At 41.9% G+C, this 25,444-nt stretch overlaps 1 protein-coding gene across 5 annotated transcripts in view; it reads right to left on the minus strand.

Moving 5' to 3' along the window:
• Nucleotides 1-25,444, minus strand: part of sema5a (sema domain, seven thrombospondin repeats (type 1 and type 1-like), transmembrane domain (TM) and short cytoplasmic domain, (semaphorin) 5A) — a 140,033-nt gene that overhangs the window by 10,148 nt on the left and 104,441 nt on the right. For all 5 annotated transcript variants that reach the window (XM_039617765.1, XM_031750114.2, XM_039617767.1 and 2 more), the window contains 3 exons: nucleotides 19,890-20,115; nucleotides 2,456-2,665; nucleotides 187-357 (listed from right to left, as the gene is read on the minus strand). In XM_039617765.1, coding sequence (XP_039473699.1) covers nucleotides 187-357; nucleotides 2,456-2,665; nucleotides 19,890-20,115 — 607 coding nt within the window. The remainder of the gene's footprint in view (nucleotides 1-186; nucleotides 358-2,455; nucleotides 2,666-19,889; nucleotides 20,116-25,444) is intronic.

Below are 25,444 nucleotides of genomic sequence, written 5' to 3' on the forward strand. Positions count from 1 at the left end.
CAATGACAGCAAACCTCACACACAGCCTGTCCGATGGGTGTATGTGAGTGTGTGTGTGTGCTGCACTGGATGAGTATTTTAGTGGTGCATGGGTGCCCTCTGAGGGGCTCAAAGAAACTAAAGAAAATAAACAATAAGCCTGTGAAGCTGCTTATCATTAAGCTGTGTGTGTGAGTGTGTGAGTACCTGGACAAGGCTGCGTGTTGCACAGTGCCTCCTCAGTGTGAAGACCCAGGCAGATGTCCCCTCCGTAGGCTGGCGGGGGGTTGCTGCAGGTTCGTGTCCTCATGTAGTGACCCCCTCCACACGTCACTGAGCACTTGGACCACGAAGACCAGCATGACCAGCTGCCGTCCACTAAACCGGGGATATCAGTGGCACATTTTTAATATAAATGTGAGGCGATATTATTAAGACAGCAGGAAAGAGTCACTAAGTTCTGCTGTTCCTGGTTTTCTAATAAAACAGTTGCTAAAAATGTGGGTTTTCATATCTCCAAGTCCTTTACAACAGACAGTTGAAGTCACTCTAATCCATTTTGAAACACCAATGATTGATACAGACATACGAGGCACGGAGAACATTTTGTCTTGAACTGAAAGACGCTGGGCTTCATCCAGCTGCTACAGCAAAGGCCTGACCTCCCTAAACCCTTGGAATAACACTCTCTCCTGTGATTAATAAAGATAAATGAAGCATCGCAGTCCGCTGCCTTGTTTCTCTCTTCATGTGATGCCAAGCCAAACAACAGACGTTTAAAAGACATGAATATTCAGGCTTGCATCAGAGAAGACGTGCTGCATAAATAGGTGGATGAATCGAGAGAACGAAGAGAGGGAGAAATAAAAGGAGAGGAATAAAGAGAGCAATAAAAATGGAGGCACATCTTTACACATGAATCACAGCAGAGGCAAATATCCTTTGCCAGTCATCTGGATAAAACCTCACTTCATTGTAGCAGAGAGAAATCCCCTTTTCGATTGCTTTTAAAGACTTGGAGATGGCTGGCAGCGCTGTGCAGGTAATTGAAGTTGCCGATGCTTTTTGTCATCTCGGTGTAATTTCTCTATCACAGAGTGACACATAAGTCGATCCCTGGCCCTCGATGACGGATCGTCTCATCTCGGGTGCAGACTCAAGAAAAACCTGGATTCATTTGTTTCCAAAGCAGATGGATTGCAGGCATTGCGCTTTTCCCCCCCATCTCCTCTGCTCCTTCACAGCAAACTAACAAATTTTAAAAAAGCACTAGATTAGCCAAAGGAGGATTAAAGTTGGTCTTCCAGCCTGGCTTGGATACCTCGAAATAATATCTCACTTTGAGAGGGGTGCTAATTGAGTGTGCATTAGTATTCATTGCTGCTCAAGTCGTTTCCTTTGGGGGACAGGAGCGCAGAGCTGTTCATCAACATGTTGTAGCTGTGGCATTATTCCAGTCAACGTCCCAGAAAAAGTGTACTACACGTATTAACGCAGTGCAGGAAAATCAAAGCACATTCACCCAACGTTTCACTCAAGGGCCGAGCACCTGTGGCAACCTTCCTCCAGGAGAAACCAAATCAGATTCCCTGAGATCCATCCAAAGTCCTCATCTGAGCTCGCAGCTGATAACAGCTTACCCTATTAGCGAGAATGCTCAAGCTGTTGAGGAGCTGAATGGTGTCTGCTTTCACTGAATGAATTAACAGGCTGTAAAAATAGTATAGATGGCCATTCACTCTCTTGTCTCCTTCGCTTGCTTACAGCCTGGCAGCAGTTATGAAGACAGATCGCGGGTGTCGAAGACGATGCGCCGATCCGGGCTTTTAGCAAGATAGCAAAGCCGTTCTCCAGGGGGGCTTGATTAATAATCATCCGAGACAACGTCCTGCTTGTCTGCTTACCGCCCTTGCAGGATACCAGGTGTGCTTTATGCCAAACTAAGCAGTGGATTTCCATTTAGACAGCTTACTTTCCTTGTCAGACAGAGTATTCTTTTAATTAGAAAGCTTCCTCTTGCCGTCTTCCACTAGAGGAGTGTTGAAAATGCATTGTCTCAGGGCTTTTCACAACAAAATAAGGCCTCCCATAGCTGGCAGCATAATTACCCAGAAATGTAATTACACAGTGGAGAGCCACAGGGATTGTCTCTTTGATTCTTGGTGTAAATTGGGGTCTTCGTCACACCTCTTATCTGCAACTGATTTCTTTTGTGGTTCCTGATAATTTGGTCAGTGATTTTGTCTCTGCACTTCTTATACATTAATCACACAAAAAACCCTACCAGAACAAAAAAGCCGAAGCCTGAGTATCGTGTGGAGGAGTGTATGTTTAAATGTGCCTGAAAAGGAGGCTTATTGACTCCAAGTCTTTTTTTCTTTTTTTAAATCGATGCATGCCTTTGCTACTATAAATGAAATGAACTGAAATCCTCTCATGTATTTAACTGTACAGAATATGTTTGTGGATTTCTTACCTGGACAAGGGGTAATGTTACACTCTTGGTACTCCTGTGCCGGCCCCAAGCAGGTCTGACCTCCATACCGGGGCTCTGGGTTACTGCAGGTCCTCTTTCTGCTTCGGATTCCCCGGCTGCAGTCTCTGCTGCACTGAGACCAGGAACTCCAGGACGACCAGCCGCCGTTTACCGTGTGGCTTGAGATCCTCCCCAGACGAAGCACTTCTCCTAAACAAGACATACAATTGTGACAAAACTCTCATCAGTATCTAAAATTGTGGTATTGTTAGTATTTCTCAATAATGAACACTGCTGTTTGCAGGAAGAAAGCAGACGGCTGTTCTCACTTACTAGCATCAATGTGCGCATCTATTTTCAACAGCAATAAGCGGGCAGAGAGTCAATAACCACTCTTGACAACAGTGTATGTGCCTTTACTGTTAGAGTTGGGAGCTACAAGCTTTAGCTCAATTTGTGCTGAAAGAGTCTGGCCCATTTCCTGGCTTGTGGTGTTTTTCAATGACTTTCTGCTGTAAAGCAATTTGACGGATTTCATCAAATGATAGGAGCTTCTAAAGGCTGTCAGTCTTAGTGTGCTGTCTCAAACAATCAATCAGGAACACAGACGCCGGTTTATTCATTCCCACTTCTGTGTGTGAGTAATGCAGGTAGCATGGATCCAGGAATGGCTGGTAACTTTTTTTTTTTGGTAGGTTAGTCCCCCAAATCTGAGCAAACAGATTTGGTGATACCTGAAGGAAGATTATTAATTATAGTTCTTATGATGCCAACTCTATATGATGTCATCCATTAGCCTATGATGTCCTGTTTGGAAGACTCAAATCTGGGATTTTGGTGTTTTTAAACCAGACCAGAGGGCTGTATCTGAAAGTAAAGCAGCAGTAAAACAGTTAGTTGTTAGTCCCACTCTGATTTATTGTCTGTTTTACTCTACATGACACCATCATTTACAAGGTCATAAATGAAGTGAGAAGTAGTGATTCTCCATAGATTTGGATCCAATTTGTCTTGTTTGTGCAGCCAAAGGAGACGGTCATAAGAAAGATTGCAGATTTAAGGCACTTTGATATTAGCATCACTTTTCATCTTTAACATACAGTCTCCAGTATTTCTCTACACATACAATGCAATTAGGTACAACGTATTAGGTGTTGTAGCCGCTTTAAATCAACAGTATTGGTAATTACCAAAATGAGTTTTTATGTTTTTTTATCATGGTTAATCCACCGTTATGTGCAAGCTCTTAAACTGAAGTAATATTTTTAATGCTAAAATCTAAAATTTGTTCTTATCCATGACTTTTCAAATGCACTAATTTATAAAAGAAACAGAAACACATTAAAGCACAGTATGATTTTTTTTATTAAGATGCCAAATCACAGTTATTTCCTTGCATCCCTAAAGAGAAAAATTAGTTTTAGTGTTTGAATGCTATGCTTGATTAATTTCTGAGTTCTTAGGGAAGTCCAGCGCGGCGGCTCACATCTAGGCATAAAAAAATGTGAATTAAATTTGTTGTTTGTCTAATAAATGACAACGTATTTATTAGTTTGAAACAAATTTTTGACTTATTTTAAAATATTTCTTATTTTTTCTTACTTTTATGACAGGTGCACAGAAAGTGCTGGAAATTGTGTGTAGTTGCCTTCTTATTGGGACTTTGGTTGAAAAAAGTAAGTCATGAATCAGAAAGTAAGACTCAGGTGCCAATGTGATGCCAAAATGTTGTCACCAGCTGCATCACTATGTAACCCTCTGGTTTATGATCCAATATCTGTAAAACCAACGGCTGTTATCGTCCTCACTCTTTGCTAAAGCTAATTAGAAAATGGTAACTTGCAATACTGACACGATGACCACCGTAAACACTCCACCTGCTATAATCAGGATGTGCAAAGTTAGTGTGTGCCACACAAAACTGCTAGCATGACTCTGAGCTATGAAACTTTTAAACCTCTACAAACGCACATGCCACCAGAAATCAGCTCCACAACATAACCCATGATTTTAATCTTCTCTTTAAAGATGGATTCAGCGAGAGCAGCGTGCGCCCCGTCAACACGCGAACATGCTCGCTCATCAAACAACATCACTTGACTATTCTGTGTACTCTCATCTGGAATGAGTCGAATAGATGATTCCTAATGAAATATGAAACCCTAATTTCTACTAAACTGTAATTACCGCGCGCATTAATCAGCTCCTTGCTCTGAGAGAATGAGCAGAATGAGTGGAGAGAGAAAGCTTTTGGCATTTTTGAATGAAAAGAACAAATTCGTCTGTTCGACTGAACGATAATCACTCAAACATCCGATGGAACTACAGTCACTGACCGAGCGCTCTTTTGATGATTCACTCCTTCGGCAAACTGTGCTGTGATTTTTATATTCCTTTTTTTTCAGATAATAATGCAAATCTTCATTCAGTGCCTGCACCGCGTCTGCTCGGCATCATTCTGCGCTCCGTCTCGTTTTGCTCTTGCATTTAAATGAGCGCTAGGAGAGCGTATTAGGGCTTTTCACACAGACCGCAGACGCACATCTGGATCACGAATCTTAGCTATTCAAGCGTGAAACCTTCCTTTTGTATCTGATTCTCCTCTTAATCTTTTGATTTTTCTTTATTATTACTATCTCATCTATTTTGCGGACGGCCTTTCTGTAGCCTTCTCTTTCTCTCTGTCTTCCTTTGCTATTAACCTCCTCCTACCTTTTGTCTTGCTGCTATCTCTCCGTCCTCCAGCCTGGCCTTGCTGTTTTGTCAGCATGCTCTTTTCACTGACAGTTATCATGGCGCGACTGCTTTGTATTCTCAGGGAGAAGAGAGTGTGTTTACCTAGTGCAAATCCTCAACCTCTTCATAACTACGGCTGACCTTGGCGGTGCACAGGCTGACTCACCCCGGCGTCAAGATGGTGTGAGTGCTGACAGGCCCGTCCAGGGCTCAAGGCCCCCAGCTCTTTATCGATTCTGAGCAGGAAGTGGCATGGACAGTCCCACCTGCCAGTATGACCCATACTTTTTATCATGCCTTCAGTAGCCCGGTAGACTGGACCACTGCGCCAAGGGAGATGGACTGCTTCACATTAATGCTTCTCATATGTGCAAATATGTCGCACACATTACAAGAGCGCTGCAGTCAAGGCACACATACAACACAAGTATGTGCAAACACAGCCTTGGATTGTGTGTAACCCACAATACAGTATACATACACACACTGCACTTTGCTCCCTTTGCTTGTTTAAGCTTCTTGCCGGAGACTGCTCTGATGTACTGTGCATATTGTTAACGCTACTTCACAGGAGCTGCCCTCCTGTCGCCAAAACAAACAACTTGGTGCCCTCCTTCTCAAATAGGTAGCGACTGGATCTATCGATCATCACAAGAACCACACACAGCCGGAGAGAATTAATCCTCGCTCTCCTGACAGGCTAGGCTGAGCCAAAGCTAGGAAGGACACAGTGCAGCATCCAATAGTCCCCACCGCAAAGAAACTAGGACATAAAAAAAGAGTTCCCTCCCCCCTCCTCCCCTCGCTGAACCTCACACCCAGCTCAAAGGCAAATTGCACTGTAAACAAACTGGCGAAGTTATGTGTGTGTGGGATTATGGATGCTGTGAAAAAGAGCAATGTTGGATTTAAAAAAAAGGAAAAAATATGCGAGGCCGCGCAGACACGCAACGCCCTGCAATCGAATGTATTGTACAGTCAACTGTTAAGACAGAGATGGAGCTGAGATGACATCTGCAAACCAGAAAGACAACTCAGCTTCAAGATAGACAGATGTGAGAGGCAAACAGGTGGAAAACATTTGAAAAAAAGAAACTTTCAGTAGAGAAGAGAGATGAACTGTCAAGTTTTATCAGCACTAGAGTAAACCAAGACCACACTGGGAGAAAAGAGGAGAGGAGAAGTGCTTCTTCCAGCCTGTCCTAGATTCTGAACTGCACATTTACTCCCTATTACTCTTCCTCCCCCTCCGCCTTTACTTTCCATATCAGATCAGCAATGTCTCCCTGAGGAGGGACCCATTTCTTTCAATGTGTGTGTGCCTGCAAGTGTTTAGAAATGTATGGCCGTTCGTACATATGGTACGAGTTGTAAAACCATAAAATTAGGAGCTCGGGCTGTTTGCAGCAGCACAGCGTGGCCGTTTTACCTGTGCTGTCCTGACGTCTGCTGGGCGATGATTGACCCAGAAACCCTCTAGAGGAACACTCTCAAGGAAGAGGCAATTAAAGGTTTGTAAAAGTGCAATTAAAAAACCCACTCCTGAAGAGCGCGAGGAACGAGTGCACAAGTTCAGAAACACACACACACAGAAGAACATGGATTTAAATGCTAACCTGAAATAAGTAGATGGATTACTGAATGTACTAGAACGGGATGTTTCTGGAATTCACCTAAGTTGAATCCGGAGAGTTTGTCATGTTTTTATAAGGAGGATTAAAGACCCAACTTGCACCTTCAGAGAGCGGTGTCCTCTGCTGAAATACTGTCATCCCTACTTCCAGGTTTGATTACAGACTGATTTATTGGACTGAGAAGGTTTTATTCACGCTCTGTAATATTTAGGCTTACAAGGATACAAGGACTAAAAGCACATTATTCGACCTCCAGCAAGTATAAACCACATTTATTTACTTTGTGGTGTTTGCAGGGTTTAATGTTTAAAGGGATTTCCAGGAGGTTAAACATTATGGCTGAATTTCAGCACCATTAACTTCATATCGTTTTTAGTTTTCATCCCTGCCAATGTTTGAAATCCAAAATTTGAACCACACTAACAACCAACCTTGTGCATTTCACAGTGCCCATGCTTGCTTGTGTTTTTGTCTTTTTTTCCCGAGGGCTTTGATTTTCTGACAAGAAAGCTCTGCATTGAATCATAAGATTTGCAGCTTCTGACTGACAATTTGTCTTTGAATGTACCATCAAGGAGAGTGCTGGCAATTGTCTCTGTCTCAAAGTGCAACAATAAAATAACTATGACAAGAAGATTAGGGTAACTACAACTTTTCTTCCATATGCAGGTTTCAGGTTTCACTTTTATAGTATGAAAAAAATTAACTGAAATAAACACCTTGTTGGAAGGTGAAAAGCCTGATCCATCCATCCATCCATCCATCCATCCATCCATCCATCCATCCATCCATCCATCCATCCATCCATCCATCCATCCCTTTTAGCTTCTTCAGGATACCAAGGCATTCCCAAGCGAGCTGAGTGTGTCCTGGATCTGTCCTGCAGTCTCCTTCTGGTAGCACATGCCCGAACATCCCACGTAGGAGGTACCCAGAAGATATCCTAGTTCCTCCTGAATAATTGAGCTCCTCAAACTATCTCTAAGATTGAACCCAGACAACTTATTTCCATCATGTGTATCGGCAAGCTCATTCTTTTGGCCACCAAAACAAAAAGGTACAGCATCAAAATCACAGAAGACGCCACACCAATCCATTTCCCTAGACCTCAAGATACTAAAGCTCCTCCACATGGGTCAGCAACTCACTCCTGATCCATTCCTTTTCCAACTAAGAGCCATGGTTTCAGACTTGGAGGTGCAAATGTACGTCCCAACCCTTTCATATTCAGCTGCAAACCACAAGCAAGCTGGAGATCGTGGCTTGTTGAAGCCAAAAGACCCACATGACTTTCAAATAGCAGAGAAGAGATCCTGAGATAAACTGTCCTCCATCCTCCAAGTATAAGTGACAGCAGGCAGCCCTGTGTCCAGCACACACCAGGACATATATGAAATATACATCTTATAGATAATTTACCTTTTTATGTTCTATATAAATCGTCTACTGATGAACATAGTCTCACAGTTGGTGAGTTGACCAGATTCTTGTTTTGAATACAGCAGAAGGAGCACATATGAGGAAAAGAAACTCAAGGCCAGCGCTTTCCATTTATCACTCCTGCCAATACAATCACGAGTAACACAAATGTTCAGCTGGTTCTGCTGGCTGTTCTGCTGGACATCAAGCACATGGTTGTTGTATTAAAAAAAAACTAAAAAAAAACAGCCAATGCAACTATCTATGATGGCCAACAATCAGTGTAAGAGGAAACTTATTTCTTTACCTGCACTAAGGAAACTTGCTACCATCAAAGAAAGATCCTTCTCCCTGATAATGTGCTCGGCTTTCTGAGGTAGCAGTCAGACCAGATTAAAAAAAACAGGGAAACAAAGCTGAAAGTGAATCAATGTCAGAGAACACAGGCAAAGAAAAGCCCATCACTGAGCCTGAATGTGAGCACCCAAAAACTTTTCTTTTGCTGTTAAGCTTTATTGTTGAAAACTGTTTAGACGGCATTGTCAAAACCTTCGGGTACGATGTTTTTAAGAGCTTAGAGCCATGATTTCATGCAGACATGCTGTAGTGGCTTTCTGCCAAAAAACTAAAAAAAGTGATTTAAAAAAAAAATTCTGACAGGTGGTGTTTTTTTTTTTTTAACTGCCTACACTGGCTTCCTAATTTTGTTGACTCTAAGTCACAAAAATTTGTGCCGCTCTGTAAAGCGCTGGGGCCGAAGGTGAAACAGGCAGCGTGTCACTGGCATCCCAATCTTACCCTGCAAGTTTGGTGTCAAGTTAATTCCAATTAGGTTGTGAACTTCATCTGACAGCAATCTGGAGGAGGGCACGGGTTACGTGCTTAGGTGAGGCATAACTGACAGGCATACAGGGCGGGATCTTGCAACTAAGGCAGCATCACTTAAAAAATACACAGAAACATCACAATTTAAGCCGTAAAGACACACAGTGCAGACCAAGAGGTTTCCATAAGAGCCTCTTCCTTAAATGGATCAACTTATTACACAAAATGAACACAGTACTCCATCCACAATGACAAGCAAAACAGGCCTTTGGAGGGGTTTTCATATTTACATACCTCATTTACATAAGCATTCAAACCCTTCACTTAGTGAACGGTTAAAGCATCTTTGGCAGCAATAACATCCTCAAGTTTTCTTGGGAGTGATACTACACACTTGGAACAGAAAGTTTCTCTCATTCTTCTTGGCAGAATCATTCAAGCCTATCCCTGCTGGATGGGGAGTGTTGGTGCACAGCCAATTTCAGGTCTCTCTAGAAGTGCACTATTGAATTCTGAAAAGTTTTTCCGATGATGCTCCCGTGTTTCCGCATGGTTTTAGGCAATTGGGTATTTAAAATGTAAACTTTTGCTTGGTTTTTATCTGTTTTTGCATCCATTTTTCCATCTGACTAGTCTCCCAGTCACTGTTACAGATTTCCACAGCATGATGCTGCCACTATTGTGTTAAAGTGTTGAGGTGTCACTAACGAGGTGATGCCAAGAGCATAGTTTTCGCTACACATGTCGTTGGGAATCGTGGCGGAACAGTTAAATCCTTCTTTCATCAGAGCAGAGGATCTTGCTTCTCATGGTGTGAGAGCTGTTAAGGTGCCTTTTGGTAAACCCCCAGCAGGCTGTCACATGCCTTTTAGTCTTCTGTCTGCCCACTCTACCATGAAGACCTGATTGGAGTAGTGCTATAAGGTTCTTGCACACCAACAAAGGAACTCCGCCCATTAAGTCCGACGTCATTAGCCATTTCTGGGACTAAACTCTTCTTCAATTCCCAAACTCAAACAAACACTGTGGTATCAAAAATGACCAAAATTCTTCAATCTTTAATAAAATAAAATGATCAGTGTGGCTGCTCTCTCAGTCAAGAGAACACCTATGACGATTCATCCACAACACGAGGTTAGACATTAATGTGCTGCTGCGTGGTTTTGACTACTCGCTATTAAAAATTCCTGATACTCAGCTTTGTGTACCCATTCAAATCTCAGTTAGCCTCAGAGGGATTGTATTCTGAAGCATTCAAATATTTGCTGTTTGGCAAACCACGAGTCCATGACCTATAGTTACACTGTAAGATTTTTAAAAACTGAGTTTAAAGATGCGATGCACATAAACGGTGCTAATAAGAAAGCAAGAGAAGCTGACAGTAATCACAGATTATTTTTAGGCACTTGTTTATAACAAATAAAACGAGACACAAGTGTTCTTGAACAATTTGTGTGCTACAGAAATGTGCCTTGAAACAATCTTGCCTCATAGGTCCATTTTTTTAACCTCCTGGCTTGAGTTTCAGTTTCAAATACACTAACAACTGTGCACCAGTGCACTCTAATCAAGTCAAGGAAGACCAAAATTGATCTATAACATTTCATTGCTATATTCACAGAACTCCCCTGAACCTGAACCTTCTTGCAACAGGTAACAGGTCTAATCACTGCTCGATGCTGCTCGTGTGAAGTCTGTGTTTTCTTGCGTGGGTTCTCTCCAGGTACTCAATCTTCCTCCCACAGTCCACAGAAATGACAGGTATATTGGCAAATCTAAATTGGTCATAGATGTGGATGTGACTGTGAATGGATTCTGTGCTACCCCTGCAACAGACTGGTGACCTATCCAGGGTGTACTCCACCTATGACAACTGGGACATACTCCTACGCCCCTCCAGGATCCTAAACTGGATAAATGGAAGATGGATGGATGGAATTAGATATGAAGCTTATGCACAAGTTAAGTAAGGAAGATCTGTAATCACTCATCTGCCTGCATTCCTGGATTCTTTGCTGCTAGTCTCTTCATTACATTACTACAACTTTCCCACGATGCCAATCTCAGTACTGATGTCTTTAGTCTAGTCCAATCATCTTCTTGCCTGCCTTCTTTGAGCCAATCAGCTTCCACTCCGCGTGGTTTAAATCTGTGCTCTTGGTTATTTTCCTTCCACCTCACCCAGAAACTCAGAGCTCAATCCAAGCCTCCACCTTCATCTTCACCACCACCAGTGTCCAGGGTCCTGTCCTAAATCCTATTTAGGGATTCCGTTCTGCCATGATGGGTCATTGGAGACCAATCACCAAATACATTTATTTCTCTATCTCAATGAATCATATTCAATTCTTCCAAATAATCTCGCCTCACTGAAACAACAGCTGTTTGTAGATTATTGTTGGTTCTCAGGATGTCGCACTCTTTCACCATCTCTCATCTTTTGTGAAGCCCTTCACGTCCTTACTTTTATTCAGCAAAATAAGGAATGCATTCAATCTTTTTTACTATGTTGTAGCAGTTTCCCATAGAAACAGGCCTCTCAGGTACCAGGTGTATGTGTTGTATAACTTTGTCTCTAACTAAGCTGTGCGCTTTTTAGCTTGACAAACAGCGTAACGGCCACATATAAAGGGAGCATTGAGTGTAGGACGAGAGCAAGAGAACGAGTCAGAATACCAAAAAGACAATAAGGACACTGGGTTGGTTGTCATCCGTCAGAGTCGTCCCTCAGCGCTGTCTTGTGTCTACTCAGTGCCTGCTCACGACATCCGTGCACAAGAACTAATCTCTCGTCCATGAGAGGGCCCTGGCCTTGATACCAGATCAGCTGAAGTGAAACACATCAGGCTGCTGACAAGCCACCGTTTCTCCCTGGGATAAAATGAAGCCATCACTCACCAGCACAAGCTAGCAAAATTACAAACTCACAACCTTCTAAAGAAACGTCTTTCATCTTTACAGCGCTTTCTTTTGCCTCTGCCTCTGGCTTTGTGTGATGCAAATAATAAAACATTTAAAGCAGCAGTGGTATAATCAAGCTTAAAAGCTTTTTTTTTTAAGCTTGATTATACCACTGCTTCACATAAAACCAGCCTGACTAACTTTTAACTAATTCACCACATGTACAGATTGAATCGCACAAGAATATCCGTTTTATCGACATATGGCTTTGCAGAAACCGTCATTTAAAATTAAAAGTGCAGTGGGCTGGCCTGTGGCAGCACAGACAGTGAGTAATAGCTACGAAGTCTTTTACATTAAGCTGACTAATGATAGAAAGCGAGCTGGTTTCAATCCTTGCCACAGTGGGAGGGTTATTTCCAGTTTTATGTCGAATACAGGTGGCTGCTTGATTGGTGGATAATTGACTGAACAAAAAAAAACACCGCCCCCGAACACAGAGAGTGCAGTCACAGTCCTGAATGACAAGCAGCCTGATATCTGGCAAGACTTAAAGGGTTGTGTTGTGGTTTCAGTCTGTTCAAAAATCTGAGAAAAAAGCAACACTGTAAGGAATTACAGAAGAAAGAATGCAAGCAAGCTTTATTAATTCCACATAGGTTGTGTCGTGCTGGGTTGTCGTGCTACCCCTATTTGTGGAACATACATGAAACCAAAGAGGGCATGCCTTCTTATACATTTGAGCTATGTTAGCAGCTCTGTCTGGATTTTTACTTAAACATGCTATTGTAAAGTCACTTATTTCAAGCTAAAATATCTTGTATTAAGTAAAAAAAATCTGCAAATGAAACAAGTGAATATTCTCTAGTTTCTCTCTAGTTTCAAGATTCACTGTCTTGAAACAAGTTCCTATATCTTACTGAAATGTTGCTCTGTAGCTGATTGTGTCTTATTTTAAGTGTAATGAGATAATTTTGACTAGAAATAAGACAAATATGCTTGGTAAGATTTTGAGTTTTTGCAGTGTATACTGGAATGCAATAGCATTGCTTTACTCCTTTGTCCAAAAATGGATCAGCTATTTGCGGATGCTGAATTGTAATTATAGAAGTGGCACTGTGGTTGGCACTTTTGCCTCACAGGTCCTGGGCTCAAATCCTGGCTGGGGCCTTTTTGTGTTGAATTTGCATTATCTCCATATGTCTGTGTGGGTCTTCTCCAGATACTACAGCCTCTTCGTGCAGTCTGAAGACATGCGTGTTGGGGTAAACTGACTGTAGGTGTGTGAATGCGAGGCCGTCTGTTGTCTGTCACTCTGTGTTTTAGCCCTGTGACAGTTTGGGGACCTGAGCAGGGAAGAAAATTACTAGACATAGTTTCCACGCATTAAAAAATCTGAAGTTACATTAAAAAGAGAGCTGAGGGTAAGGATTGACTATTCTACACCAAACATACATAGTTATTCATATTTTGCTACTTTTTCTTGGCTTCAGAGAAGGAGCTGAGTCTGCTGTACTTGACTCTCATCCCCACACAGAAAGCATAACACAGGGTTAACATATTCTTACATTGTTAAACAGCTGGTGTTTTTTTTGCACACACCTCTAATTGGGGCTCTTTTAGATGCCACTGCAAATCCCCTGCTAGCTTATGGGAGAGTGGGGTAGGGCTGGGCTATATCATACCGTTCACGGTAATACCGGTGTAATTTTGGGCAACGATAGGAAAATGAAATATCGCGATAGAATATGGGTAAAACGTGCATGCGCAGTGCCTATGTTTACATACACACATGGCGGTGACGCAGAGAAGAGCGAAAGTGGATCGTTAAATGAAACGGATGAACCAGAGTTGGTTTGTAAAAATGCTGCAACTTCAGTGACGTGGAACTGGTTTAGCTTTCGTCCATCAGATACACAACAAAGCACTATTTTCGGTAGCGCATGCTAGCGGGCCGTCGTTATTACCGTGTTGTTTGGAAAATACGGCACACTTAAAATCAATCCTTTGATTTTTCTGAAAATCGACAGTGCCCCTTATAATCCCGTGTGCCTTATGTATGAATTCTGGTTGTGTTTACTGACCTCGAAACGATTTTATGTGGTACACGGCGCTCGAAAATCTGTCAAATGTTTTAGTGCGACTTTGCTAAGCTACGAACCCGCACCGCTTGATGGACTGTCGGAGCATTACGGCTATCGCAGGCAGGAGCCTCGCGGAGTGATACGTACTGTGCTTCAACATAATATTACCGTATTGTGTGTGTATAACCTCTTTTTAAGTTTTGTGGATATTATACATGGTTATGCTCAGGATATGTCGGCCAATTTCCACTGGAAATGCCTTTTGGTTAAACTGTCCGCAAGGAATTTGCAGTGTTACATTTTTATATAACTTTAATGCACATAAAAAACAGCTGCTTCTTTAAGTGAAAATACATTGATGGGTTTCTTTTTGCACTAATAAAGTTGTGGAGTTGTAAAGTATTTTGTCTAGTGTCAATTATATCGTCAGTTATATCGTTATCGCAAATTTTCAAATGTATATCGTGATAAATATTTTTGGTCATATCGTCCTGCTCTAGAGTGGGGTAAAGTGTGTGAGCCCTCGCTGACCCTCTAACAGCCTGTGGCCCCAAGCAGTTGCGTGATGTGATGTGGTTGTTGTTCACAAGCTGCTGTTATGAAAAAAAAAAAAAAAATCCTGGAAGCCATCCTTGATTTGAATTTGCATTGAATTTTCTTCCTTTGCCAATTTTCCACCTCTCCCCCAAGCAGTTTTGGCACGGTGCTTAACAAACCAACACACAAGCAGACAAAACAGCATTTCAGGAAGCAAAATTCATGTCTGCAAAAAAGGACCAAATGATTCGGAAAATTAAGAATTCCTGCGTTGTCATTTGTGAGGTATGAAGTTATTATTTTTTAAGTGCATACATGCCATTTGGGGATGAAATACAAGACATGCACTGTAGCAGTATCTAAAGGTTTTGGGGGCATATCGGTGACACCATCAACTGTGCAAGGCTTCTACAGTGTGCTTCCATCCACAGATAAGCAGATGAGAAGCAGGGGTGTAGGTATGTGTATGCACTAAACATTAGGAAATACTGTATGAACAGGAGAGGAAATCTATAGATTTTATGTTTTGCTTTTGAAAAATTAAAAAGAACTTCATGTTTAACACTTAAATTTATCCAACTGATCAAATGTTTGGCTTTTCGTTCAGCCATGTAAGATGTGAAAAAGAAGGAAAATGGCTACAAGAGCTATGAGACTAATAAATGGGTGTACATGACAAGAGAGGTCCTTAAATCACCACAGATCTTAAGTAATTAACTCATCGCTATCATTAAGCTACGATCACTGATATGAAACAAGTCAGTATGTTACATAAAAGCTCATTGTAAATGCTTGGTTAAATCATATAGTCATAATTTGTCTCTCGTAATAAAGACAGATAGCGATCACAAGGCAACAGTGAAACAAAGACAGAAGGAAGCTGCTAGGTTGGCTCCAGCAGCAGTTTTATTCCCCCTGTATTGACAGGGGATTAATTTCTTCTTATCTGTATGTCCGTGATAACACTTCCAGGTGTGTGCCAATAACATCTGCCATGTGTCTGAATATAATCCAAATCAGGTATATCTGATGGCTGTGATGCACGAGTGTACAAACACAGTGCCCAGGAGGTGGGCGGCGGAGAAGATCCTAAACAACATGGAAAAGTGGGCTTTTTATTAAATTACAGGGAAGTGACATTAGTGTGACAGCAAGGCGGCAAGTGAGAGAAAATGTTCATGCACTGACTTCAAAAGAGAATATCCAAACAAGAACATAACTAGCAGTAAGAAAAGGTTAGTTCACTTAAAAATATATGTGTAGAGAATCTTTATATACTATGTGAATAAGTGGATACACACATTTAAAAAAAAAGGATTTATACTCAGTTTTAAGCTGTTAAATCAGTAACAGTAACATGTTAATTCTTTAACAGTTTGGAAGTCTAATTTGTTGACTTAAGCCCTTTTCGCATCAAATTGGCATGAATGCACTGACATCTGTGGTCATCAGTTAACACGAGCAGGCGTTAACGGTTGATCCTGTTAAAGACTGCAAAATGGTCCTGACCGAACGCTGCCACGCAAGTTATCCATCTCATCATCCTTGGAGATTTCACACTTCTGACAGATTTCAGCTTGCTCTTTCTATGAATGGGTCTCAGCGCTGTGTGGTGGCATGAGCCCTTTTAATGCAAGCATGTAATCAGCCAATCAAACTGGTTTGTTGAACATGACAGCGAGTTCACTGTCCTCAAACGGCCTCTGCAGTCACCAGATCTCAATCCCCTAGAGCACCTTTGGGACGTGATGGGAGATTGGCATCTTTTTTCAATTTTTCCCACAGAGAGCTAAGGCAGAATTCTGAAAGCAAAAGGATGAGCAGCGCCATAGTATAATGGTTAACACATTCACCTAATATATGAAAGATCACTGCTTTGAGACTGGGAGGACACACAAATCCCTGGGAGAGTTGTGTCAGGGAGGGTGTCCGGCATAAAAACCCACAAAATCAATCTTTGGATCCATCTGCTGTGGTGACCCCGTTTGAATCAGGGAGCAGCTGAAAGAGGCTTGAAGGCAAAAAGGGGTCCAAAAACGGCTGCCAATTTATTCATGAATTCTTAATTTACAAATAAAACTGCGTTTTCAGACGACACTTGGCTGCAGGAGGTAGTTTCTGATTAAAAGCTGCAAACTAGAAGCTTCTAGCTAACCGCTGTTAGCTTTGACTACATTCAGCTGAGCTACGAGAGGGTTTTCTTTTTTTACCACTTAATAATTCTGATACTATTGACAGCCACAGGGAAAAAAAATCCCAACAAATTTTGTTTTTATAAAAAAATAAGGCCCTAGGAAAAAACTATTCTCTAAACCAGGTACTGAATGATACATGAAGAAACCCTTCTGTAAAAATAAACACCCTCCAAAATGCAGATAAATATAGGCAAGAATAAAAATGGAAAGTGAACTTACTCCTCTGAAGTGGAGATATCTGACTCAGAGTATGAGAAAAACTTATTTAAAACAAAAACAAACTTCTTTTGCAACTGCAGATATTTATCAGATGGTCGATTTCTTCAATATGATAACAATAATACATTTTTTTATTTTACAAATATTGTGTTTAATTATTCAAAGGAAGTATTATGTCACCCACGGACTAGTTTGCATACATTTCTAGGAGACAAAGCGCAGTTTAAAAGAAGAAAAAACAGTACTTGGATGCACTATCTCACCTTAAGTGTCTCCACATGTCCTCTGCTAAAGATTAACAGCATCATGTTTATTGTGGCCTATGCACTAATTGATTACCGTCTCAAATAACTTTCCCGCCACTCTTCATAGCGCAATCTGTTTACACTGGCTCTCACAGGTAAAGCGCATGATGTGAGCTGAACTCTAATCGATTGCAGGCTGCCTGATGCAAATAGTAAATCTTTATTGAGTGACACACCATTTCTTTTCGGGGTCCTGCCGTCTCAGAGGGATCTCGTTGTCCTTTGCCCCAGTTCTGAGTATCAATAAACACCAGCGCTGTGGTAGTAATTACTTTATGATAGCCTCTTGCTTTCAGAAAAGTTAACTGCTGTCCCCGGGGATCTGGCACCACATGAGAGATGGACAGTAGTAGGAGGAGGAGGGCTTATTGAAAGAATGTCTCATACGCACACACAGACAAACACAGAAACGTGCACATATCCACCCACCGAGAAAAAAAAAGAAAAAGGCAAACGCACATATTACCCGCCTCCACGTACACCCACAAATACACACACCAGTGCTCTCCAGATGGATGGCAACTTTGATAATGGCTGAAATGAAGAAGTGGATCGCTGGAGTCCGTCCTCTTTTTCGACAGTTATGACTTAAAACTCCTCTGAGAAGTGAATCATACCGAAGACTGGAGATGGACAATCAACGCGGGACGGAGCGGACGAGAACACAGGGGCCACGCACACCTCAATAGATCTCCACTTCACTCGGTGCAGCTAATTGAAACAGAAGTTTCAAAGTGCACACTGAAGTATTTTTTTAAACCTTTTTTTTCCCTTTTGCTCAAACACGCGTGACTCAGTTTTTTTAAAAAGGAGAAAAAAAAGACAGATTTGAGTTAAACCGTTCTGATGTTGAAAGGACATTTGCTTCACAGAACATTTGCAGAAAGTAAATGAAAAAGAAAGAAAAAATTGTTTCACATATTTCACCGATTCCATATTAAATCACCCTGTTATTCACAAGGCTATGCTTTGAGGAGACCAGAAACATTGCCTGCAGTGATGTTAATTACTTATCTAGTTAAAGCGAAGTGTAAAGTGCAACAGCCTCACAACTAATCATCGCTGTTGATAATCTTTGCCACAGTACGTATAATGAAGTCTGTCTCTATTAGCACAGATATTCTAACCTCCCCTGCAAAATAATGGTTTAAACGCAACCTGCAGTAGTCTTGCTACAAAGTTTCCACTTTAACAAGCTGAGCTAACGGCTCTTTCCATTTTCACGATGGTATATCTGTGAAAAAAAACACCCAAAACAAAAAAACAGCTACATTTTTACAGCTAGTACTACTCAGCTCATATGGTATATTACCATCTGCCTGCTTGGATCCTATAGTCTGCTTGCATCCTGCACTGACTAACACATTGCCAAAAGTGACTGCTGAAATCACTGCCTTGCTTTTTTTTCCCTCCAATTGTTGTAATTAACACTGAAGCTAATCTGATGTCGGGCTGCCGGTGACAACCCCTAATGAAACACGTTGTGTCGGTTACTTCCTCCCACTAATCAGAAACAAGACAGACCTATTAAAGCTCGAGCCTTTGTTCTCTAACGTCTCAGATGTGTGGCTGTCACTCCTCTTAAAGCTTTGAGTCTGCAGTCAGGTTTTGCCTCTGTGCTTGTCAGCGCTCATTTAAAACCCTTCAGGAACATTTAAGCGCTGGCTTCAAAGTGTGAGGAGAACAACTTGTACCACTGTTAGCGCCTGGAAGAAAGACGGATATTAATAATCAGAAATAAGGAAGAGGTGGTGAGATCAAAAAGGCTAACCTCGGTGATTATCGCAGCGTGTGGCGTGTGATTGGTGGTAGCAACAGACCACCCAGAGACACAGATGAACCCAGCGTGATGGGAGGCCGCCGCAGTTTAGCCGGGCGCTAACTCTGAAGCCCTTTAAAAACAGCTTTTTCCCCTCTGAGGCAGAGAGAGGCACCATAAACAGACTTTAACTGCTGCATCTGTATCTGAATCGCTTTGCTGTGGTGCGATGCCATCCTGCATGTCTCCTCTCTAACCCATATACTTCTCTTGGACAACATAAACAACTCGTCAATTAGCAGGCTGCTTGTACAAACATTCACAGCGTTTAATTCGCCAGGGGTGTGGCTGACTGAGACCGTGTGGTGCAGCGACTTAAGCAAATGGGAATAGCTGGATTACGGATAAAGAGCCGCAGTTTGCTGCTTCTTTGTGAGGCTGTAAATGAACTTGTGCATGTGTGTCTGTTTGCGTTTCTGTGCATGTGAGCGCGGCAGATGAAATTAGTTGTAAACTGCTGATCGGCTTTGGATTGGAAGTTCATTAGCATGTCTGACGCCTTGATGTCTGATAAAGGCGAGGAGGACGGGATGGTAAACACGAGAGTTGACTGAGCTAGGGCCCCTGTAACTTTTCCAGGACATCAAGAAAGGAAGAGAAAGAGCAACAGCCAAACAGAAAGAAGGACTGACTTGAGGCGAGGAGGACAATAACCCGCCCGTAGAGCTGCAGAAGGACAGTTGGAGTAGGAAAACAGGAACATCCAGAGGCTGAGAGAGCTGGAAAGAGACCATCTGTCTCTTCCCTCTTATGCACTCACCATCAGTGGAGCAGCCAGTGGATCCGTCGCTGGAACAGTAGCGCATCTCGATCCTCTGTCTGCCCACTTCTAGCAGGCTCGGATCTGGGATGCGAGCTTTGCAAGTGTAGCGGAAACGCTGCTCGTAGTGGCCGCCGTTGTCGGAGATGTTGACAGGCGTCCACGGGGTCCAGGGCGTGGTCTTTTTAAGGTCGGGACATGGCAGAGTGTTGCAGGACTGGTACTCCTGCGGGCACAGAAACACTGCATTTTAACCCACAGTTTTATTTCACGAGAGAGAATCACAAATGACCGAGGCGATAATTAGCACAACAGGCTCCGACAAAAACCTTCTGTTGTATTTTCCAAACATAATAATGGCCCGGACAATGCCTTCTGAAACCCTCAGCAGTCGCTCCTGTGAAATTAAACAAACTATAAAGGGGTGAGAAAAAAACACAACGCCTTTCATCATCGCTCATCCTTGAAAGCCTCTTGATTCTGGTTCTGGCAGGTTTACGGTACGGCATGTTACCAGAACGAGTGCCACTCATTCCCAAAAATACCCTTTACAAACCAACCAGGCCTGGTTTGCCTGGCTCTAATATAGCGTGCCATTCTGCCTGCACGCACTGGCTATGGATATGCTCCCATTAGACCACTTGCCGAACATGGAAAGAGGCAAACAAACCAAGCAGAAAAGGTCATTGTTGATCAAATTTAATCTATAACCACAGGGAAAAGATGGAGAGAAGGAGCGCTGAAGCCAAGGACTGCAAGAGGCTGACACAGAAAAAGGCGAAGAATACGGTACTAATGGCAACTCTTCCTCCAATCTGCATTTGACTTTGAAAGCCAGGCAGTAAAAATGAATAACACGGCATTAAAGCCATAACAATATGATATGTGGGACCTACTCAGGAGTGCCATATGTATATATATATTTATTTATATCCAGCACTTTCCTCAGCCAACTTGGACAGCTGGCTGGAAAAGAAATACTCTTATTCTGTGGTGCTATATTTGGTGATAAGATTCAATATGATAATAGATGGGTAATAGGAAGTCCGGCCCCGTTTTGTGCCCAGCTAAAAAGTAAGAAGGCGGAGGGAGAGATACGTCTGAGGAAAATGACACTGTAGAAGAGAAGGTGAGATGGCTGCCATTTTCCTCGCTGCTTGTTTATTTATGCTGAATAGGACTTGACTGACTGCCAGACCTTGACAAAATAAGATAAGAGTTCCTTTCTGCACATCCGTCAGCCTGTCGCATAGGATACGCTGACAGGTCAGCTGAGGAGAAGAGCTCTATACATTATACAGTATGCAGGCATATTTTTCACCATCTCACTTCCTTTTTTATCCGCTGTCATGGTCTTACTTTGCATCCATCCATCTATCTTTATATTCCCCCACCCCCACCCCCCTGCGTTTTTCTCACACAGCTTATAACTCGCTTTGTGACACATCTCTCCCTCTCTCTCTCTCTCTGTTTCTTATTTTTTTCCTTCTGTATCTGTTTCATCTCCTTCTCCTCTCCCTATGCACCTCTGTTTCTATCTCCTGCTTCCTCTCGCTCCCTCTGCCTCCCTTCCCCAGGGTACCAAGGTTAAAAACACAGCGAGGATTTAGATTCTGTTAGGGCCCGGTGATGAATGAGGGTGTCACCTCCACCGCACTTCCCGCCTCTCTCCATCCAGTGCAGTAATCATCTTCAGACATTAATATTTAACATTGTCACGCATCACAGACCAGCCCACAATCTGTGATTATCAGCCAATAACAAAAGGGAAGGAGAAAAAAAAAAAGTCCACGTCAGCATCTCGCCATCGCCTACAGCGACACAAATGCAACACATGGCATGAATGGGGGGGGGGAGGAAAGGCAAACAGTCTGTGGGTGTTTGTTGTGAGAGTGGTTGATGGTGGCCAAACACAGTAAATATTTAATGAGGCTTGTCTGGTAAGCGTTTCTCCCTATACTCGGGGGATTAGTATCAGTGCAGTGGGCTAAGGAGATAATTACTGGGTTTAAAGCTAAACCTCATTCAAGGTCTCTAAAGGAATCTACAACAACTACAGCTGAAGTATATATATCTTACAGCTAGTGGTTTATATATACATATATATACTGTATATATATATGTATGTATGCATAGCAATTTTTTAAAGTGGTCTCGAGCAATGGTTGTCCTGGCTTTCTGAAGGGCTTTCAAAGTTTTTGGCTGTTTTTTTGTCTCATTTTCCACCCAGCCCTTGTACCTGACCATTTTCAGAGGATTTCTGTTTGTTGAGCTACTTAAAAGTAACCTAACTCTAGGGATGGACCACTGTTGACACAACAGCCAACTTAGCCAAGAACCAATTTTAAATTGTATCTTTAGGCACTTTGTTACTAGTAGCCTGCTGCAAAAATACATAATTTGTTGCAAATTGTTGTTTTTTTTAGCAGAATCTACAAAAACTGGCAAAGACAGCACAGTTTAACAAGCATAACATTGTATTTATGCAACAAAAATGTGTTTCTCAGCTTTTCAGCACAGTGTGTCCTTAAAAATTGATGAAAACTGGACAAGTGGAGGAGAAAAGAAGAAGTGACTGACTTAAAAAAGTATCTGGAGCAGATGAACTGTACCCGAAAGTCAAGAAACAGGAAAAACTTCAGCAAAAACCAGACACAGATGTATCTGACTCTTCAGGTAATCCACATGAAGAAGCCATTCTGATTAGCCATGGATTGGCCTCCACATGTGGGATCTTCAGCATGGCAGCCAACATCCAAAGAATTTGAATGTCCATCAGGAAATGTGGAGAGCTATTCCTGAAGACTACTTCAAGAAATTACAGAATAGCTCATCTAAGATAGTTCATGCTGTGTTGAAGAATAAAGGTGGCCATGCAAAATATTTACTGTCAAGCTCACTGGAGCAAAAACACTGGTTTATACTGTATTTCCATGTATTTTTGCACATGGTTCAATAAATCACTGCATCTTTCCATTCTGCAGCCTAAATATCTGGGCGTTGAAATGAGGGGTGTTGCGAGACTTTTGCATAGTGCTCGCTCTCTCAGTGGTGACATTTAGACATGACTTTATTTTAAGGGATCACAAGAAAAAAAATTACCCATAAGTTGTATGGGATTTGTAGTGGAATAGAGGTAATAACATTTTTAATTCAGTACATGAATTAATTTATTATTAATTTAGATATAATGCCTTATTTATTTAGGAGTACATCTAATGGCTCAACTACAGAGGAAAAACAAAACAAAAGACTTTAGTTTGACTTTTTAGGCTCAAGAGGTTTCAAACTAGCTCAGTGTGTCATTTATTTACATGTGGCATTGCCAGCATGTGTTAGAGACTATTGGTCTGAAGAAAATCTGCACGCTAAGTCAGTTTTATTTATACAGGTGATAATGACAAATCACACATTTGTCTAAAGGGGATTTTACAATCTGTTCAGCTCACTGTCTATCCTAGGCTTTTTTTTCCTGAAAAACTGAACAAGCAACACACAGCAACAAGCATTTTTTCAAGCATAGACTGTACATACATGTCCGTGGACTTCTTCTCGAGGTAGCCACACACTAATGCACAATTATTGTCAGTTTTACCCTGAATGTGACCATAACTTATAAAGTTACCATCATGTTGTATTAAATGTGACATGAAGTCAAAATATTCCCAGGGATCAAAAATAAAGACAATATATTTTATAGGCTTGTAAATAAAGTAGAGTCTCCCTCTGCTGGCTGTTGGACAGAATGCAGGTTTTAAGGCGCTTCCACTGATTTCACGTTTATGTCCATCTTTTATATACAGCCTCTGCTACCCACACGGATACATTCACGTAGACATGCTGTATGGGAACATTTGTGGGAAGGGTAATTTTTGTTTTACTTGTACAGAAGTATATTATGGGATTGCAGTGCAATGCCATGAAGATAATCTTGCTGTTCCCCAGTATCAGCCCTGTGTTACCTGAGGGTCTATAATGTGAAATAAGTCAAAACACCCTTGCTGTTGACGGTGTCTACTTTTAAAGTGGAGGGATAGTGGACAGTTTATTATATTTTACTGCAATAAAAGGAGCCTTGTTGCAGTGGCTATGCATGGGACACAATGGCATGATAATAAACACAAAAACAGTCTCTCCTGCTTTTAGAGTAGAAATTTTTACAACATGTTTTGAATAATGCATTAAAAATGAACCTAAGGAGGTGGAAATAAACATCAATCCTAACCTATAACCATAACACACATACACCCACAAACCAATAAAATGACTCATTTTAATGACTTTGACTGTCTCGGAGCAGTGAATAGGCCATTTTGGGCATAAAATACATCTTGACCATTGTAAACATGTCCGTCTGAATTAAAACAAAGAGCCCTATTTCTTTTTTAAATTTTTTTTTATTAAACTTTGATTTTAACTATGCTATTTAAATGTTTTATCTCATTCTTTCCAGCTGATATGGTAAAATAGTAAAACAAAGTAATACAACTACAGTAAAACAAGTAAAAGAACAACAAAAACCAGGAAAAAGGATTTTCTGCACTCTTCACTCAGCCACACTCACGTCTCAATTTCACAGAAATTACCCTAAAAGGGAAAAACATAGACCAAAGCAGTCGAATGTGACGAGTGGCATGTGGAACACAAGATTGAATTCAATTAGTCCGCTGATTTTGACTCATACCCGTGCCCACCGCCCCCCTGGCGAGAGCAGCAATGTGCATTATGGGCAAATGGAGAGCTGCGATTTTATGCTGCGAAACACCTTTAACAGGCAGCTGCTTGGAGACGGGCACCTCTGTAATGGGTTTCTGGCTGGAGCTCAGGAGGGCTGGGTGGAAGGATGCTTGATAGCATCATAACGGTCTGGTTGGTCAGCAGTGGAAGCAGTGGTCGGGCTGTGTGTGTGTGTGTCTATGCAAGGCTGTCAACTTGACTATTGAGTCAAAGTTCTTACTTTGGCACCTTGCACTGGCTTGTCTGTGTGTGTTACTGTGCCTGAAGCGCGTGCATGTTTATACGTTTATGCATGGCCGACTTATGGATTCAGGCTTCAGCTCCTATCTCATTCTGTCTCCATCCACAGACCTTTCTGCCTATTTTTTAGGTGTTACAGACTAACGGGATACAAGTTGAGGATGGAGGAAGGGAGAAAGGAAGAAAGAGAGCCAGTGTGAGTGTCAGCATACTGTTTGAGTCCTGTGGAAACATAATCCCTCAGCCTCTTTCCTTACTGGAAAATGTATGAATGTAAAGTGGAGGCCGAAATACCCTGTATATCTTTACTTATGTGTGTGTGGAAGAAACAAAATGTGTGTGTAGGTACAAAAGGGCCTCTGTCATGGTCAGCTGTGGGAGGTGAATAATAAGGAGTCGTGCCTCTCCAGCCTCCTACCATCATTACACTCATTAAACTTCTTATTGGACTGGGAGAGCTGTGAGTGTGTGAGCCAGAGAGGAAAACTTATGTGAATATAAGGATGGCTGCACTTACATACTGCTGCAGAACCCAGACGTTTAAGTGTACGCTCCAGATGTGAGAATGACTAATCCTC

Source organism: Oreochromis aureus, linkage group 9 (assembly GCF_013358895.1).
Source record: "Oreochromis aureus strain Israel breed Guangdong linkage group 9, ZZ_aureus, whole genome shotgun sequence".
NCBI lineage: Eukaryota > Metazoa > Chordata > Actinopteri > Cichliformes > Cichlidae > Oreochromis > Oreochromis aureus.